This window comes from Bos indicus x Bos taurus, chromosome 4, assembly GCF_003369695.1.
Source record: "Bos indicus x Bos taurus breed Angus x Brahman F1 hybrid chromosome 4, Bos_hybrid_MaternalHap_v2.0, whole genome shotgun sequence".
Lineage (NCBI taxonomy): Eukaryota > Metazoa > Chordata > Mammalia > Artiodactyla > Bovidae > Bos > Bos indicus x Bos taurus.
Window position 1 is genome coordinate 59,609,392 of NC_040079.1, and position 20,181 is coordinate 59,629,572.

At 39.3% G+C, this 20,181-nt stretch overlaps 1 protein-coding gene across 9 annotated transcripts in view; it reads right to left on the minus strand.

The window, feature by feature from the left end:
• Window positions 1-20,181, minus strand: part of ELMO1 (engulfment and cell motility 1) — a 589,784-nt gene that overhangs the window by 362,436 nt on the left and 207,167 nt on the right. For all 9 annotated transcript variants that reach the window (XM_027539543.1, XM_027539544.1, XM_027539545.1 and 6 more), the window contains 3 exons: window positions 11,547-11,646; window positions 3,084-3,235; window positions 627-705 (listed from right to left, as the gene is read on the minus strand). In XM_027539543.1, the coding sequence (XP_027395344.1) occupies window positions 627-705; window positions 3,084-3,235; window positions 11,547-11,646 (331 nt within the window). The remainder of the gene's footprint in view (window positions 1-626; window positions 706-3,083; window positions 3,236-11,546; window positions 11,647-20,181) is intronic.

Genomic DNA, 20,181 nt, shown 5'->3' on the forward strand with positions numbered 1-20,181 from the left:
TGAAGAAGAACCAAAGATTGACAAAGGACAGTATTGAAGGGTACGTTCCAAGCAGGTACATTTAAGGGGTTCCCTCCTTCTGATGACACAGAGGACAGGAAATGAATGCTCACTTCTCCTGGGCACATCCACACACGGACAGCAGAAATACCACTAAGCAAAGAGCCTCTTACAGATGAAAGGTTCTCTCAACTGCGGCAGCAATTTACACATTCCCTTTCCCATCTTCCCACCCAGCAAAGTGTGACAGTTCTCAGAGTCTAGCTTTCCTCATCAGGAAAATGGGGACAATCCCTCCCTGGCCCCAGTGAGTATCCAGTGAAATGACAGAAGGCCACAGGGGCTTCTAACTCTGCATCCACCACAAAAGCAGTTTCCTCTTTCTTTCAGCTCTTTGTTTGGGGCTTCTATACTGGGTTTCACATGATGAAAGGGCTTTACCTCTGAAACACTTCATCTCCAACTAGCTCCCACTGGATCTGTGAATGATCCCAGTCTGGCCAGGCAAACTGCCGAGAAGCAGAGAACCCCAGAGGAGTTGCTGGGATTGGAAGGGGAAGGCTTTCCCTGCACCAAAGCTTGTCAGCCCTGGGCACAGGCTTTAAGGCAGAAGAAATGCAACTTACCTGCCTCCTCTCATCAGGGGCCTTCAGGAAAAGTGCATTAATCACTGCAATGGTATAGGTCTGGATTTCTTGATCTGTCCTGTAAAGACACAGACCAACATCAAAGTCAGAAAAGACCACCCCTCAGTGAGACCATGATAAGGGTCATGATTATTGCCCCAAAAAAGGTGAGAGAGAAAGGCAGGACCCAGAGAACGCAGTCAGCACTGTGTATTTCAACCATGAAAAGCTGGAAACATGTGAGGAGACAATTACTATTGCTAGCCGGACAAAACACACTCACCCAGAGATATAGGTGGCCAGCTGGCTCTCTTCCTCTCTCCTCTATTAGAGTTAAAAATATGGACCAGTGTGCGTGTGTTTGTGTGTGTGTAATTTTCATCTGATGCATGAAGTACATCTGGGAACAGTCCTGGGTGTCCCCACATTCCTGGGCTTATTATAGAGGAAACTGCTTTGTCTCCATGGCAATATTACATATTCTAAAAATCTATTTTCAACTAGAAACTTTTAAAGAACAAGAAGGATAGGTTTTTATGTTTACAAATTTGCTTTTCACAGGAATGAAATCAGAAATTCTAAATGAAGCCAAGATCTACAGTTAGGTGCATGGTAAATAGTAAATATTAAGCACAGCACAGCATAAATAGTAAATAAGAAGGACCCAAGGCATAAACAAAGAGCAGAGGCCAGCGAGCTACATTTAGAGATAATTGAGGAAGAGGCAGAGCTTATCACACACAGCCTCAGGAAGGATGAAATTCTAAGCCCAGTGCCCCACTGGCTGGCTGTGTGGCCTTGGACAAGTTCACAGGGTGTCCCTACACAGCTTCCTCATCTGGAACACTGGGTAAAAACACACTCATTTCAAGGAGCTGCTTTTAGGATAAAATGAGGTAATGCACATAAAACCTTTAGTACAGCGCTTGGCAAATAAGAAACTCTCCTCTTGGCAAAGTGCACTGTAAGTGCACAATGATGCCCTTGAGATTCAGAGGAAAGATGCAGACTTTTAAGTTGATACAGGTCGCATTCAGGGACACGTGAAATTGGTACCATTTCCAGCATGAGTTCACACAAAATCATCATTTTAGAGCATGGGCTAATTTTCCCTGAGGCCACAGTCTATAGCTTTTACACTCTAGTCAACCATCTCCTACCCCCAAACGAAGGAAACATCTAATGCATTTTGGTAGTTTAATATAAAGTTTAATTATAAACACATAGTCAACATTTTTGGTATACTGAGAACTACTGAATACTCCCTTGAATCCCCATTCTACACCCGCAACCCAAACAGGCCAATCAGGTTTCCTCTTGAAAATCTGCCAGTGTGACCTGAGAGAGCAGGGGCAGCACTTACTGGGAGCCAAGTCACATTACTGCCAGCCAATATGCCAGAGAAAAGGCCTGTTGTGAGAACTCCAAGGAAGCCATAGTTTCTGTCCTTCCCAAGGCTTAGCTACTCAAGTCATTCCTCGGTTCTATAAAACACGCCAGTATCCTTTCAATAAACTCCCTGTCCTAGTCAGGATGCTTCTTGCCACCTGCAATCCAAAATACTTTCATTGATCAAGTGGCATCCTACAAGGATTCCTTCTCAGGCTGGTATCATCAGAGGCAACCTTGCTAGTTATCTAAGAGTGGGGAGGAGAGATTCCCCCAAAACCCAAGGCTGCTAGGGCAGCTATCTCATAGCTCAAGCGTCTTAAAATTTTGTATTTTATAAAATACACTAGAAAAAGGTTATTGTAATCACCTGGAGACAAATAAAGAAGTCTGGCTTTAAAAACTCCTAATTAACTATGAAAATTCTCGTATCGCAGAAAATACTGTATGATTAAGGATAAAGACTCTATTGAGATTGTAAGAGAACAAATTGCTTTATTGTATCTTATTAAAAGAAAAGCTCTACACTATCTAGCAACATTTATCAGAACTGAGTCCCTACCAAGGCATTGCTGCTAAGCCATTTCAGTCGTGTCCGACCCTGTGCGACCCCATAGACGGCAGCCCACCAGGCTCCCCGGTTCCTGGGATTCTCCAGGCAAGAACACTGGAGTGGGTTGCCATTTCCTTCTCCAATGCATGAAAGTGAAAAGTGAAAGTGAAGTCGCTCAGTCGTGTCCGACTCTTAGCGACCCCATGGACTTCGGCCCACCAGACTCCTCCATCCATGGGATTTTCCAGGCAAGAGTGCTGGAGTGGGGCGCCATTGCCTTCTCCGACCAAGGCACTAGGGACACACTAGTCTCAAGAAGAGGCAAGGGGCGCACCCAGGGCAAGTCACTGTGTCATGTCAGTGTGATGGGGGACAAACATGAGGCGTGGTTTGATTATATACCAGATCAAGATTCTTTTACTGTATATATTTAATGAAACCAATACCAAACCATCATGGGAGCTGTCTGCCTGAAGAACATTCCCTCCCCCTGTGGCAGCGTTGATCTTGCTCACCCTTGGAGATGTGGAATGAGTTGGCCGATGGTGATCTCCTGTGCCACCTTCTGATAGAGGTCGTGGCTGTTGAGCACCATGGACTCCAGAATGGCCAAGGACCGTTGCAGGATGGAGACATCTATGGCCGACTTGTTGACAAAACTTGCTATCTGAAAACCCGAGAGAGACACAATTGATTACTCACGCTAAGCAGAGCAGAGAAGCAGAGAAGGGAGCAAATGAAGTCAATCGGTAGCTCATTTAAGAAACACCAGATATTCAGTGTGAAAAGTACCTGGAATTATAGCAGGATAGCCAGAAATGCACGGTGTCAACAATGATTGTTCACCACCTTATTACAAACCTCTATTTATGGCCTATTTCTCTAATTTGGTAATAAGCAATTTTAGAAAGGAGATGGTTTCAAAGAATTATTCTGTCTGGTGTTTTTGGAATGGTTCTTCTGAGTTTCAGCTTTCAGGGGTAGATAATTTCAACACATATATTGTAAGAACTCTTGTGTTTCTTTGAGACAGCAATTTCAACATATACTAATAGCCATTGCCTCCCATTTTCAGGCTACTCCTTCACCCACACAACCCATGGCTTTTATGTTCTTACTATGCTTCTGTTACATTCTTAAGGGACTCACACAAATCACACTTGTCAACACAGTTCAACTGGCAACTTTTCAGTCACTGGCTAATCTCCTTTTTATTCCTCAGTGAAGCACTCTTTCCCCCATTCTTTCCATTTCTTATGGTTAAAATAAATTCTTCTAATCACTCTCAAATTCAGCAAACAGGAAACCAATTAAATTAGAAGTGCTAAAAGTTAAAATAGTCCTTTAAGCTCTAAAATACATTCCCTTAGGAATTCATCACTAAAGCCTCAAACATAATAAATCAGAATGTAAGAGGGAAGTAAAATAAGGGTTAGAATAATGGATCACAGAAACCCAAACACATGGGTACCATAAAGGTTTTATTTTAGAGGCCTCATTAAATGTTATTACTGTTTGTTGACAACTCACATTAAAATGCTATTATTATATCATCATAATGACTGCTTTCTTAAAAGCTATTTGGTTCCATGACAAATTGACACTTATAGCTTCCCCTTATCAACACGAATATTTCCCTTTTTGCTATTGCATTGACCCCTTCTCCTCATTCCCTCTTCATCTTTGCACAAGATAAAATTCAAAGGCACCATGGCAACTTACAGTTACCAGCTCAACCATTTTTAGCCCAATGACTCCCCAGTGAAAGCAGAGGGTACAGTGAAAAACAGAGGTGGGCAAGTACAGTTATCAGTATGCTCTCTGCCTCCAGATACACCTGGATTTAGGGGATAGAAAATATGTGACATAAAGAAGTAAAGTAACATTATACTAGTATATTCCAAAAGGGTATTATTTTATAATACAGACTATAGGAAGAGTATGAGATTTTTAAGATTCTCAAAAGACTGCTTTAGCTCCTTTCACAGCTAATAAACTTCTTCAATGTGTTTACTGTCCCTGGCAAGCCCCTGCCTTAATCCTCACTGTCTGGGTCTATTCCCCTATCAGATCTACCACGATGAGGCCACTTTTCTTTCCCTAAGTCCATCTATCTCTCACAAAAATCCAGTGACCCTCATGCTGTGCTTAGGGTTAATGCCTAACTTAGACCTCTTCTAAATCCAATATTAATTCCTTGACTTCCTCATCAATGCCACACCAAAAACTTTTCATAATCCCAGTACAATTTTTGACACTTATTGGAAAAAAGAACTTATAAAGAAATATGTTGACAATACCACTGATTTCTTGGCACTGATTCTATTTTCCTTCCATGCTCCTATTCTTACTTCCATGTAGTAAATTTGGATGTACCTTTAAGACTCTGTGGAGAATCTTCTAGTTGAAAGTTTATGACCAAACCCCCTCCTCCACCCTCTTGCCTTCATCCCCTCTTTTCATTCATTCAGGTAATAGGTGTTGACCATGTACTACAAAACAGGCTTGCACTGACCTAGGATCTGGAAATCAAGAGATGAGCAAAGCCACATGATTTTTAACTTCAAGGACCTTATAATCTAGCAAAGATGGACACACAACAGTCATTTACTATAAAGTATGTCAGAGAAGGCAATGGCAACCCACTCCAGGACTCTTGCCTGGAAAATCCCATGGACGGAGGAGCCTGGTAGGCTGCAGTCCATGGAGTCACTAAGAGTTGGACACGACTGAGCAACTTCACTTTCACTTTTCACTTTCATGCATTGAAGAAGGAAATGGCAACCCACTCCAGTGTTCTTGCCTGGAGAATCCCAGGGACGAGGGAGCCTGGTGGGCTGCTGTCTATGGGGTCGCACAGGGTCGGACACGACTGAAGCGCCTTAGCAGCAGCAGCAGCAGCATGTTACATGCTTATTCTTGGCATCCAAAGTATAAGTCCACTTAGATATTCTAAAGTCTAAAATTAAATGGGCTAAAAATCAATCTCACTGACGTCTTTCCTATTCCCCTCTTCTCAAGTATCACCTTTCTCCAAGTTTGCCATGATCATTAGTGATAAATAGTCCCAGTTCCCTACTTTCTGTCTCTGTGAACACATTTGCAATGTCTGAAAGTGTTAGTCGCTCAGTTGTGTCTGACTCTTTGTGATTCCATGGACTGTAGCCCACCAGGCTCGTCGTCCACTGAATTCTCCAGGCAAGAATACTGGAGTGGGTTGCCATTCCCTTCTCCAGGGGATCTTTCCAACCCAGGGACTGAACTTGGGTCTCCTGTATTGCAGGCAGGTTCTTTACCATCTAAGCCACCAAAGAAGCTCTGTGCAACATCTACCCTCTCACATACATGAAGTCGTATATGCACATTGGAACATGGTCCAGCTCATTCCTGGGTTACTATGACAGCAGCTTCTTCAATTTCCTCTATAGTCAAGATTTCCCTCTGATACAAATTTACCCTCTACTTCTGTAAATATGCCTTGACAGTATTTCCTTTCTGGAAATACTCAAGAAAGCATGCATCTGACTCTTTAGAGTCTAATGTACAATTCTGTAGGAGATACTAGTTGTCTTTTGAAACTAACTTTTATCTTTTGGCTTATTTATCAGTAATTTCAGCTTGACATTTAAATGACCCAATACTTTCATCTAATGAATACTAATAAACAAGGTATCAGGGCTGACTGAGCAAACATGATGACTGTCCTCATTGGTGAATGGACAACTTTGTGAGAGTTTAAATGTTACTTTCTATGTCTAGTTTAAAAACTACAGATCGAAGTATAGCTATAGAAGGTTAAAAATCATCTTGTTAAATTTTAATTTCCCTTGTCTTCCTCAAAATCAATCATGACTTCCTTTGCCTTTAAATTTTTTCCAGCTGCATTTCTGTACTTTGGCCAACATGGGTGAACCAGCCTAAACCTGTCAAAGTACAGCTTCTTGAAGGTAGGTCTGTATCAGAGAGAAAAAGAAGGAGGAGGAGCTAACAATAATGATATCTATTACTTCCACATGCTTCCACTCATTTTTAAAGTGCTACCTAGAACTTTGGGGAAGTTATACACACAATGCCATATTTAAAATGGATAACCAACAAAAACCTACTGTACAGCACGTGGAATTGCTCAGTGTTATGTGCTCACACCCCTGGATGGGAGGGGTGTTTGGGGAAGAATGGATACATGTATACGCATGGCAGAGTCCCTTCACTGTATACCTGAAACTATCACAGCATTGTTAATTGGCTATACCCCAATCAAAAATGTTTTCAGTGTTAAAAAAATAAAAACTAAAAGAAAAATAAATAAATAAAGGTGCTACTTAGATAAAACATAGGAATATCTGGGTGACTTTTAAGAAGTTAAGGGGCATCACAGTGTATGAAATCAATAATACAACTTTTTAAAATCACAGAAACACTTTGAATTACTTAGAAAGAGACCTTAAAATGATCCTCTGTTATCAAAACTGAAAAGATACATGGAGAACATGGAGCCCCTCTCCCATATTTTAAGTTATTCAGGCAGTGGTCCATAAATCTCTCAAGCTTTTAAGAGGCAAAAATGACTGGGTCTCTAAACTGAAATTGGCTGGATGTTTATCTAGGCACTGAAAATACTGCAGAGTGAACCAGGCCCTCCTGCAGAGCTAAGGTTTCAAGAGCATTTGTATAAAACTTTCCTTCCAAGAAAAGGCTCTGATGTTATACTTGGCCAGGGTAAAACCAACTCGTAACACAGAAAGTTCTAGGTTGTTTTTCTTTTATTTCATTTCTTTCTTCCCCATGCCTTCTGACCCTCTCTCTAAGTCACCAAATCTTTAAAAAGCAGCAACATTAAAGACTGGCATCAAGGGATTCCAAGTTTCAAAGTGTCCATGAAATGATATTTCTTATTACAGAAAAACTTTGTAAACTAGACTCGAGATCCACACATAACAAAATAGATAGCAGAGAAGGATATCAGGGCTGGCAGGGAAAAAATATTTCTCCAAAGTTGTATGAATTTGGCATTAATAGGAAGCCAAGTCTGGACCACAGAGATAAGCATCTTTTGTCAGCACATTTCCTAGCTGATTTTTGTCTAGATAAAGCTCCATTTAAAAGACAGTTGCCTGTATACAATTCCTGGGTTGTCAAAGTGCTGAATTTGATCCAGCTAATGAATAAAAAGATAACCTTACAAAAACTTTCAATTATAAAGTCATTTTCTGATGACCACTTTTTAAAATTCACGTAAGGAGTAGAGCTCGAAGTAGCAATGCAAGGAAATAGAATGGCTAGGAATGAGGATGGAATACATTATAAACATGTTGTCTTCTGAAAAATACTCAATGTTTAATTTAAACTGCCAAGACTGCTAGTCTTTGCTTCCCTGAATCTGATTTTTTGGTTAATTTCAATGAGCGAAAACCATTTTCATAAGCAATTAGAAAATTAGATTATTGTCAGTCTCTTTAACCACATCTCCCATTTAAAGAAAGATACCTTTGTAATTCCTTTCCATTCATGGCTGAAGTTTTACTTGAAATATATTTTAAATATGGTGGCACTGTATTCTTTTTTTTTTTCCTTCAAGTTTTAGAGTTTAGAAAAATACTTCCAAAGCAAATTTCATTTATTCATTTTCACAGAAATGTATTAAGGTCTGACTCAATGCCACACCCTGAGGAGAGAGGCCAGAAGAAAGCCATGGTTCCATCCTAGCTTTCTTGGACTCATGGTCTTGGGAGAGCCAATCAAAAGAACAAAAAATTCATAGGAGAGTGATAACTGATGGAACAGGGGCATGTACAAGATTCAAGGAGAATGGAGAGCAGAAGAAATCAGTTAACTCTGCCCCAGTGAGGTCAGGGAGGGCTGAACAAGAGGCTATGCTGTTTCAACAAGTCTGTTCTTCTGTCCTTCAGAATCTCTTCTTTCCAACATTTAAAGTGCAGGTACATGCTGATGCGGGAGGGAGCCCTGAAATGGGGGGCCAACGACACCCCACTCTCCATAACCTCACTCTACCTCCCCAAGCCACTGTGTCCTCCCCTCCTGACCAGGAACACACACTTACTGCTCTCTTTTGCAAAGGATTGCTACAGGAATCAAGAGATAATGTTGCTGAAAGCACAACCTAATTTCAAGGAATTCACGTTGAGAACAGCATTGTTTTTATAGCAAAAAAGGCTATAATATCAGAGAAGCAAAGCAATTTGAAAGTAGAAAAGAAAAGCCCACCATAAATCCAGAATGAATTTAAAAATTTTAAGTATAAAAAATATCTGCAAAACCCAGTATCTTCAGATTTAAAGTTGCCTCCCAAGAACTTTTTTTTGTAATTGGAAATATAGTTGAGTTACAGTGTTGCATTAGTTTTAGTACAGCAAAGTCATTCAGTTTTATATGTATTTACGTGCATGTGTGGGGGTGCTCAATCTCTCAGTCAAGTCCGACTGCGATTCTGTGGACTACAGACCTCCAGACTTCTCTGTCTACGGGTTTCTCCAGGCAAGAATACTGGAGTAGATTGTCATTTCCTTCTCCAGGGGCTCTTCCTGAGAGAGGGATTGAACTCTCATCTCCTGCACTGGCAGGAGAATTCTTTACCACTGCCCTACCTGGGAGGTCCATGTATATATATACATACATATTTTTTTTTATTTTTCAGATACGTTTCCATTACAGGTTACTAGAAGATATTGAATATAGTTCCTTGCACTATATAGTATATTCCTATTGTTTACCTATTTTATATATAGTAATGTGTATATGTTAATCCCATACTCCTACTTTATCCCTCTCCTCTTTCCCCTTCGGTAACCATAAATTTGTTTTCCATCTCTATAAGACTGTTTCTGTTTTGTAAATACATTCATTTGTATTACTTTTTAGATTCTACATACAAGTAATATCATATAATATTTGTCTTTTTCTGTCTGACTTACTTCCCTTAGTATAATAATCTCGAGGTTCACCCATGTTGCTGCAAATGGCAATATTTCACTCTTTTATGGGTAAATAATACTCCATTTCTCTAGAACTTTTATCTTGGAGAGACAAAATACAGTAATATTTTCCAATGCATTTAAAACCTGACACTTATATTTATTACCTGCCACCACCAAAGGAGAGTACTTCCTAACACATCCGGATTACCTTGGCTTTCTCTTCTACACTCATTTCTCTCTCTCTCTTTCTTTTTTTCTAAGCAATTCATGCCACTGATAAATACAGGCAAAAAGAGGCTTCATCCTTCTTTTTGTGTTTTCTTGAGTAGTTCTTACTACTCATTTTTTCTCGGCTTTATGCCCTTATGTAAGAAAAAAGGATTCAAAAGTACATCAAGAAGAACTTGGGTCCCCAAACGGTTCTTGCCTGAAATAAACAGACAACATCATTCTGGTATTCAATCTGTGAGACTTTCGTTCCAAACATCCTCATTCGACAGACTAAGGGCTCTCCTATGCTCTTCAGTTTAAGGCAGTAACTCCCTCCAGGTACTGATTGACTTCAAAAGGAAAGGACGTAACTTCAGAGTGGGGAGACCCAGTGGTATCTGCTGGGTCTCAACCACATAATCAAGGTCACCATTAAGAAGAGATATCAACATCACACATTCTAATGTGATCCTCTAAAAAGAGCACAACATTACTTCTCTGACATTCTTGCCAAAAATGCATAACCTTGATTTAAGGGAAATATCAAACAAACCCAAACTGAGGGACATTCTACAAAATAACTGACCAGTATTCTTCAAAACTGTCAGTCATGAAAGACAAGGAAAAACTGAGGAACGATCATATTGGAAGACACTAAGGAGACATGATAACTAAATGCAGTCTCGAGTCCTTAACCAGAGAAAAACTGGTGAAATCAATTAATGGTGATAAGTCTTATAGCACTGTTAATTTCCTAGTTTTGATAATAGTGTTATCATGCAAAATGTTATCATTAAGGAAGTCGGTTGAAGGTCATTTGGAACATTTTGTACTTTTTTTTTTTTTTTAATTTTCTATAAGTCTACCATGATTTCAAAATAAAAGTTCTTAAAAACTCAAGTGACTCATCCTGGATTTTGTTCTTATTTTCTAGCTTTCACAAAGACTCTCTGAAATTATTTTAGACCATTCTTCCCAGGAATCTAGACCTATAAGATAAATATATGAATTCCAAATATCTCTTCATTCTCAGTAACAGCAGAACGAAAGATGCCAATACATTTATAAACCATTTCACAAATACAAAGAGAGGAAAAATAAGTTAACAAATTAATAATGATGATTCTTGATTTAACACTACGTTTAATAGTGGAAAAGTCAAGGCTATTCATTTTTGGTTAGAAGACTGGAAAGAGAATTGTAAATCTGCAGATGTGTTTTTATTACTATTCAACGGCTAGGGATGGTGGGGGGCTCTCCTGCTCCCTCCTCACACCAGGTCCACCTCTGCCTGCCCCTTTGTTACCTTCCTCCTAAGGACAGCAGGAACCAACTGAACGAGTTGATCCCAGAGACACGTACTACAACAAGATTACAAGTGAGCAGGCTTACTCTGCCCAAGAGGCATGGACCCAAGCACCCCATTTTCTCTTACATTTCTGCTTCAGACCCAGTCATGTAGCAATCAATATATTTTGCCTCTTTCCCTTCTCCTGAACACCTAGTTGAGGAGAGAAGGTTCAGGAAAGATACTAGGAACTCTAGTTAGGTCTTAAAAACAATGGAGCCCAGAAGAGGGGTTTTAACATGTCACCTTGACTTCTCTCAACTAGGGGTTCTCTTGTACAACGCCTATGATCCCGCTGGGGAGAAAATGTCATTTTTATATAGAATTTAGGCCCTCAGACCACCATATATATAATACTATCAAAAATCACACTCACGCTTTAACACAAAGAACTAAAGGAAACAACTTTGCAATAAGCTCAAAGCATAGAAAAATATCTGCAGAAAACCAAGTGGTTTGAGCTTGGGAAGCACAATCTGAATTACCTTCTTAATGAATGCCACTGAAAACGTATCCCAGGACACTATTCCATGGTCCATCAGCTCCACAAAGGCCGTCAGGGTGAAGGACAGCATGTCTCCAAAGCTGGAAAACACAAGGAGGCGTGAGCGTGATAGGCCAGGAGTTCCGCACAAGGAGAGACGGGACTGAGAGAGCTTTAGAGGGATGAGTACAAGCAGAACTGGACAAGATCACTGGGATAAGCAGCTGGGCCGCAGACAACGTCCTTACACACGTGGCTCAGTAGGAAGGAGGCAGGTAGCTTCACAGTGAGAAGCCTGGGCCTCTGGGGGACAGACCTGGATTCACAGTCTCACTCAGGTGAGCTGTGTTGCCCCTGAGCGGGTCCCTAAGATTCTCTAAGCCACCGTCTTCTCCACTGAAAAACTGGATAGTGAAATCTGTTCCATCACAGGGCTGCTGGTAGAGCACTGAATAAAGTTCAGCATACAAGCATTCAGAAAATGATAGCTTAAAAAAGCTCCTCAGCAAACAAATATTAGGAAGAGGGCAACACGCTTCTCTTATAATCTCTGGGTATCCAACAGGGAAGGTTATAAATAAGTCTATTAAAAGTATGAGCACTTTGCAAAAGATTCATGTGGCCCATAAATACCTAGGGGTGTGTGTGTGTGTGTTTGTGTGTGTGTGTGTGTGTGTGTGTTTGGTGAGTGCATTTACACACATACACACACTCACAGATACAAACATATATGTAAGTAAGCATATTAATTTCTATGTTACACTGTCCAGCATTTTAACTTTAGTTAACAGGCTTTATAGAATATCTTTCTAGAATATTATAGATAATAACGATTTGCTGGCCATTGACTTGCTGTGATTCAGAAGCTGTAGGAAGTGTCTCATGAATGAGTTAGAAATTTAAACAGATCAGGCAAACTCAGGTAAGAGAATTGCCTTCTATAATAGCTCCACCCACACCCCTTACCAGACAACAACCTGGTTTCTAGTGCTTACAAAACAACTTTGAGAATCTTTTACAGAAACTCACCTCTACTGTAAATTATCACCATAATAGTATTAACTTAAAACCCTCAAGGTAAGTTTTGTCTCTTCGGGTATATTAAATTACATCCATCAGAATCTCCATACTGTATACAACCATACTGATTCATATGCTTGACTTTTTAAAAATAAATTTAGTAGTTCCGATTTTTAATCTGTAGACTCCTATATATCATGACTGCTACTTTACAGAGTTTCATAAAGTGTTTAGATGGAGTCTTCCCATTCATTTTCAATGAACAGAATAGAAAACTGGCTCCTATTTCTTTTAAAACACCTTTGCAGTCCCCCTTCTTCCCAGTGTTCTCAGCCTGGCCTCCATGGAGGACCTTGGAAATCTTGCATCATCTCAGAAGCTGTGATGCTGAAAATAAATCTACAAAAGAGGAAGTGAATCTCAGGCAAGGACTGTAATCCAAAGGCACCAGACACAACAGAGGGGATGAGATGTGCTGGATGGAAATGGTTCAGTGGGTGGTTTCTGGAGTCAGACAGCAGAGGTGGACAGCTGTAAGTGGACAAGTCACTGACACAGTCTGTGCGCAAGTTTCCTCATTTTTTAAAACAGAGGATGACAATGATGCGGCTAGTGGCGGTGATACTTTACTCAAAGGATTCCTGGGGAGATAAAAGGAGTTACCACACGTACAGCCCTCTGAACAGTGTATAACACACGGAAGGCAGCATATGAATATTAGTTATCATCATTATGCAAAGAGGTATTTTAAAAAGGTACACGAAGCTCATGATTTTCAAATGTCTGTCTTCACTGTGACAAGAATTCTCTGTCCTTGGAACCAGAAAAAAAAAAAAAAAATTCAAGGAAAGCCAAACCTTTCAAATCAGATTTAAAAAGCAGCATATATTTTTAAAAGACTTTTCTGAGTCACAGACAAGCAATCCCCATCTTACAGGTTCCCCCTAGGTGGCATCAGAGAATCATGCCCCAAAAAGAAATTCCAAACCAGAAAACTCAAGCTTACTTTAAGAAAACAAAAAAAGTAGATAGTCAGGTGGAAAATGGACTAAAAGGACAAGTAAGAAAGGTTATAGAAAAATTCCAGAATGACTCTTCTACAATGAGTCATAAGAAAATCTAAACACTAGCTTGCAAAAAAAAAAAAAAGGAAATTTCTTCAGGAAAATAAGAAAGCCAGGAAATAAAAACAATTAGTAAGATTTATTAACAGATTATTAGATATTAGTATCACTGTGAAAACATTACATAATTATGTATAGAATTTTTAGTGAACAATATTATGTAATTTATTACTTTGTTGTATTATTAGTGGTAAACAATATTAACTAACTTCCCTTGTGGCTCAGACAGTAAAGTATCTGCCTGCAGTTCAATGCCTGGGTCAGGAAGAGCCCCTGGAGAAGGACATGACAACTCACTCCAGTATACTTTCCCCAAGAATCCCTATGGAGAGAGGAGCCTGGTGGGCTACAGTCCAAGGGGTCACAAAGAGTCGGACGTGACTGAGCAACTAACACACACACACAAACAATATTAACAAGTTTTTTACTCAAAAAAAGGGGAAAAAAAAAACACTAAGTGATAATGAACCTGGAGTCGGAAATGGCAAGTGCTCCAGTATTCTTTCCTGGAAAATTCCATGGACAGGGGAGCCTGGCGGGCTACAGTTCACGGGTTTGCAAAGCATCAGACATGACTGAGCACACACATACATACACAACTGATAATGAATGGTTTGCATTTCTTTACACCTGGCCTGCTGAAAGATCTCAATTGCTAAAAAATGTACATGACATTGGAGGATGGCATTCATAGGTTCCATGCAGTGTAAAAACATTGCCTTGGTGTTGTCACTAAGAGAAAAGCAATGGAAACAGAAAAAGGAGTAACACATGGCTAGAAACAAGCTCTTCTTTACATTCCCTATATCTTGGACTAAAGACAGTATCAGTCCTCATTAACTGCTTTAAAAGCAAAAGATAAATTGTACTTATGCGCTCTAATTATCTGAAGGCAACAGAACTCTGTTCCTCCCTCAATGGACTCATAATCCAAATGGCCTCAGTGACATCTTGGGATACTCCCTCTTGCTCAAATGCCCCAGAACTCTGCCTACAGATTCCTCAGACAGGCTCCCAGGACCTGGGGCAAAAGATGCAGAAAAAGAGAAACAGTATTGTTTGGTTTCCAAATCTCCAAGCTGCTTTGGGGAACTAGTGTTTCAATCTCCATGGTTGGAATTGGAGCACTGTTTCTGAGACTGCCCCTAGGGCTTTCTGTGCTTGGCAATCACCAGTTAGTGTCAATGGTTGAGAAGTGAGAGAAGTTTCTTTACATCACACACCAACGTGTCCAGAGCAAGGATCACTCTCTTGATCCAAAAAAGTTTTATATAAATGTTATATCATGCGTGCTCAGTCACTCAGGAGTGTCCTACTCTTTGTGACCTTGCCAGGCTCCTCTGTCTGTGGGATTATCCAGGTAAGAATACTGGAGCGGGTTGCTATTTCCTTAATGTATACTTATATAATTATTATCTAATAACACTTTCTGTACTTGTGAAAGTGAAAGTGTTAGTCACTCAGTCGTCTTTGACTCTTTGCGACCCCATGGAGTATAGCCTGCTAGGCTTCTCTGTCCATGGAATTCTCCAGGCAAGAATATTAGAGTGGGATGCTGTCCCTTTTCGAGGGGATCGAACCCATGTCTCTTGTATCTCCTGCCCTGGCAGGAGGATTCTTTACTATCTGAGTCACATGTATAATTATAAGCGGGCTCTCCCAGCGGCTCAGCTGTAAAAAATCCACTTATAATGCAGGAGACACAGAAGATGTGGATTCGATCCCTGAGTCAGGATGATCTCCTGGAGGAGGAATTGGCAACCCACTCCAGTATTCTTGCCTTGAAAATTCCATGGACAGAGGAGCCTGGTGGGTTAGTGTCCATAGGGTTGCAAAGAGTTGGACACGACGAAACGACTGAGCACACACACATGTAATTATAAACTCTACAGATTAATGTTATTAGACATACATATGCTATATATTCATATGTATGTATATGTATAATATATAAAATATGTTATTAGATATATTTTATATATTATACACATTATATATGATATGATATCTTGTATATATAATGTATATCTTATATACTGTGTACATATATAACATACTTTATCTATTATATGATATATACATATATATTATTATATAGAATATGTATATAATATATTATATTATATATACTATATATATGACATATATAATTCATTATAACTGGTTGCTGGATGGCATACTACCTTTCCATGGGAGACATTTTTCAAAATTCAACTTTAAATCCTCAGTTGCAAGGAAAAGATGGCAGTGCTAAAATGTTATTACCTTCCAAATCAAGGGACTCACTCACCTCATCTCAATTGAGGCAGCTACAAAAGCTCTTATTGAACCCTGACACAGATGTTTATTTCCACTGCTAGAGGAGTGATTCAGGTTCCAAAGAGGACAGGCAAGAGCCAAGATCCTGTCTCTGAAATCAGTGCTGGGGGCAGAAGATCAAGGCTAAAAGGATTATAGATATAAAGCAACCACATGGCACATGCGTGGAGCATTTTTATTTGTTTAGTTTATTTGTTTTTTTATAAAGTGCTAAGCTAAAGATTTTGCAGTACTGGCTGCGACAGATTAAGCTGACTACAAACTTTACATGCTGGTCGAGAGCCATGTCACAGCCAACACACCATGTGTGCTGGAATGATTCAAATAAATGTTTCTCATCAATTCAGTAGAGACCATCTTCTTTCCAAGAAAATTCAGCCAATCTCAAAGCATTTAAATTTTATGCTGTTAGTTTTATCAAATAGTGCTTCCAAATGTTTTCATTGGGTGCCATGCCCAAGAGAGAAGCAGAGAAAAGATGAAAATTAAGACCACTTTTAAAGTTATTAATAAATCATACTGAATATATCCGTAATTGCCAAGGTTAATGATATAACTTTGTTCTACCTTGCCTGTTGAGTTTTTCCAATTATTTTATTTGTGTGGTAAAACTTATAGACACAGAAATGTATGGATTTCTAAACTGCCCCAGTGGACATTCCCTTTAGAATCATAGCATGATATATCAACAGACATTCTTTCAGCTCCTTTGTTGAAAATTTAGCTGTGGATCAATGTTAGACTCTTTATTCTATTCTATGGATCTGTCTATCCTTTTATACCAATATCACAGTATGTTAATTACTGACTTTGTAGGAAGTCTTTAAGTCAGTTAATGAAATCTTCCAACTTTATTGATTTTTATGGGTTTTTCAAGATTGTTTTGGCTCTTCTAGGTCCAATGCATTTCCTTTAAGTTTTTAGGAAAACTCGTAATTTCTTTTTTAGAAACTGTATTGCACTAAACCTAATTTGGGGAGAATTGCTATCTTAACAATACTGTGTCTTCCAATCCATAAAATGCTGTATTCTCTACTTATTTAGGTCTTCATTACTTTCTTCCAGCAATATTTTTTATTTTTCAGACAACAGGTATTAATGTCTCCTGTTAAAATTAATTCCTAAGAATTTTATCATTTCTGACGTCTGTAAATGGAAATTATAAAATTTCACGTTTCAGTTGTTTGCTATTAAAGTATAAAAATATATCCCTTTTACATACTGATGTTATACTCTGAAACTTTGATAAATTCAGTTATGAGATCAAGCCATTTCTTTGTAAATGCCTTAGGATTTTCTGTGGATAGAGTTGATTTTACTTCTTTTTTTCCAACATGAGTATCTTTAAAGACTTATTTATTTTGGGTTGTGCCCCGTCTTCGTGGCTGCGCAGCTTTCTCTAGTTGCGGCAAGTGGGGCTACTCTCTAGTTGGGGTGTGCAGGCTTCTCATTGCGGTGGCTTCTCTTGCTGCAGAGTGCAGGCTCTGCGGCCCGCAGCTCTCAGCAGTTTAAGCTCCTGGGCTCTAGAGCATAGGCCCACCAGTTGTGGCACGCAGGATTCGTTGCTCCTTGGCATGTGGGATCTTCCCAGATCGGGGGTGGAACCTGTGTCTCCTGCATTGGCAGGCAGATTCTTTACCATTACCATTAAGCCGCCAGGGAAGCCCTTATTTCTTCCTTTCTGACCACGGTCTTTTATTTCTATGTTGACTTATTGCTAAGGCTAACAACTATAGTACAATGTTGACTAGAAGTGCAAAAAGTGAATATATTTGCCTTATTCCCAATCTTTAGTGGGAGGAGTGGGGATTCATCTTCCAACATTAAGTATAATGCTTTTTTTTTTCTTAGATAGTCTTTATCAGGTTGAGGAAGTTCCCTCTCTTCCCAGATTGCTGAGAATACTTATGAATGAGTGTTGGATACTATGAAATGCTTTTTCTGTATCTGTTATCTATTTTCTGTATCTATAAAGGTGGTTTTTCTGTTTAAGTTTTCTCCTTTATTTTTCTAAATCATGGTCACTGATTTTCAGATGTTAAACTTCTTCTGAGATAAATCTTTGTTGCCACAAATCTTCTTTATACCTTGCTTGATTATATTTGTTTATATGTTTCTGGGGAGTTTTGCACTTTTGTTCATTAGGTGGCCTATAATTTTTATTTCCTAAATTAGCTTTGTCAGGTTTTGTTATCAGAGTGATACTAGCTTCATAGGCCTCATAAAATGATTGGGAACTTTTCCCCACCATCTCTCTTTTCTGAAACTGTATGTGTAGATTCAGTATTTCTTCTGCATCTGCATAATAAAACTCACCAGTGCAACCAATTTTCATTGTGTAACCCTCTAACAGTCTGTATTTATACTGAGCTTCCTCTTGGGTTAGCTGGGACTGTCAGATCTACATCTGCTTCCTCTTTTCTTCTTCCTTTCACAGGCATCAGCTCTACCTCACTATCTGAAAGGTATTCATATCCAACCTCACTTTGTGCCACAAAGTACCACCCATCCTCCAATAAACCTCTTACTCTCCTTACTCCATCTCAGCATCAGCTGCTCAGGGACTAAACTGACACATCAAAACTGACCACGAGCAAACAAAAAATCTGAATACCCTTGGGGTTCACATACACATGTGTACATTCACACTTCAGTGATCAGTGATATATTTGGGCAGAATTCATATATATTTATGAGGGTTTCATATCCTCTGAGCCTCCTTTCTTTCATGGATTTTCCTTAATTATCTAGTTGTTCTGCCAGCCCCAAATTATGTCGCATGGACAGAGGAGGCATGTACCACCAGTAACATTAAGATTGAGGGTTTTCATCACTCCATAATACCTGGATGGGGCTTCCCAGGTGGCACTAGTGGTAAAGAAACCGCCTGTCAACTCAGGAAACGTAAGGCATGCGGGTTCAATCTCTGGTTCAGGAAGATGTCCTGGAGGAGGGCATGGGAACCCACTCCAGTATTCTTGCCTGGAGAATCACCACGGACAGAAGAGCCTAGCAGGCTACAGTCCATAGCAGGCACAGAGTCGGACACGACTGAAGTGACTGAGCACACATGCAGAACGCATGCTACCTGGATGAGCAGGGATCCTCAGGCAAAAAGCTGTAAACACACAAATCTCATCTAGAGCCAATTTGTTCTCTCAAAGACTGACTTACTTCTTTCCGTCTGTTTCAGTTGCAATCTAGTTCCTTAAATGCTTGTTTTTAGATGTTTTTGTTTGCAATATTTTGTCTAGAGGTCATAACTGTTATCTATGGTCCTTAGTCTGATTAGGCTACTTTGCCATTACCAGAACCAGGATCCTGAGCATTGATTTTGTCCACCATAAATACAAATCATGATTCACACTTGCAATGCCCCTATAATCCAAAAGATTAAAACTGCTGACAGATAAATTTTGAGAAGTTATTTGGGCTGGAGTCCAAAATTTTACATTAACAAATTGTATTAGGTTATTAGAGAAGAAATAACCAGTTTGAATCCCAATACCACTTCACTTTAACTTCCGCATCAGGGAAATAATGCTAATTTTACTCATCTTGTGTTGTGGATAAAAGTGTGAATTAGAAGTAACAAGTGTAAACATTTAAACATTGAGACAGTGCCCAGGACAGAGTAAATTCTCAACAAAAGATGGATTTTATTGTCATTACCATTAAGTGTTTCTACTGTATTAAAATATATATCAAAATCAGATTTAAGAAGCTTTATCCTAAAAATTCAATGTTTCTACCTTATTAGAATTTAATAACTGAAGAGTTCCTGCAACTAATACTTTTTCTAGTGGGAGGGGCAGGGGAACATGAAAGCTTGGAGACCACTATTACACTGTTCAGGATTTTCTCTGGAGGCTTAAAAATAAGGTGCACATTTTCAGATGCTGTTCAATCTTCCTTCTCAAGCTGAAACTGTATGCTTAACAACTGGGCCAAATGGAAATTCATTCAGCCTATTACAGAGAGTTTATAAGATCCTATTTGGACTCCTCTTGTTTAGTGAATAATAAAGGCATTGAGGAGGGAATACTCTAAGAAAGAACTTTTGAGATCTCCAGACACAATTATCATGCAATTCAAATACATGGGTGACTGAACATTTTCTCAGACTGAAAGTAAATAATTTTCCTTCCATACTTCAATCTTCAATATTTTTAT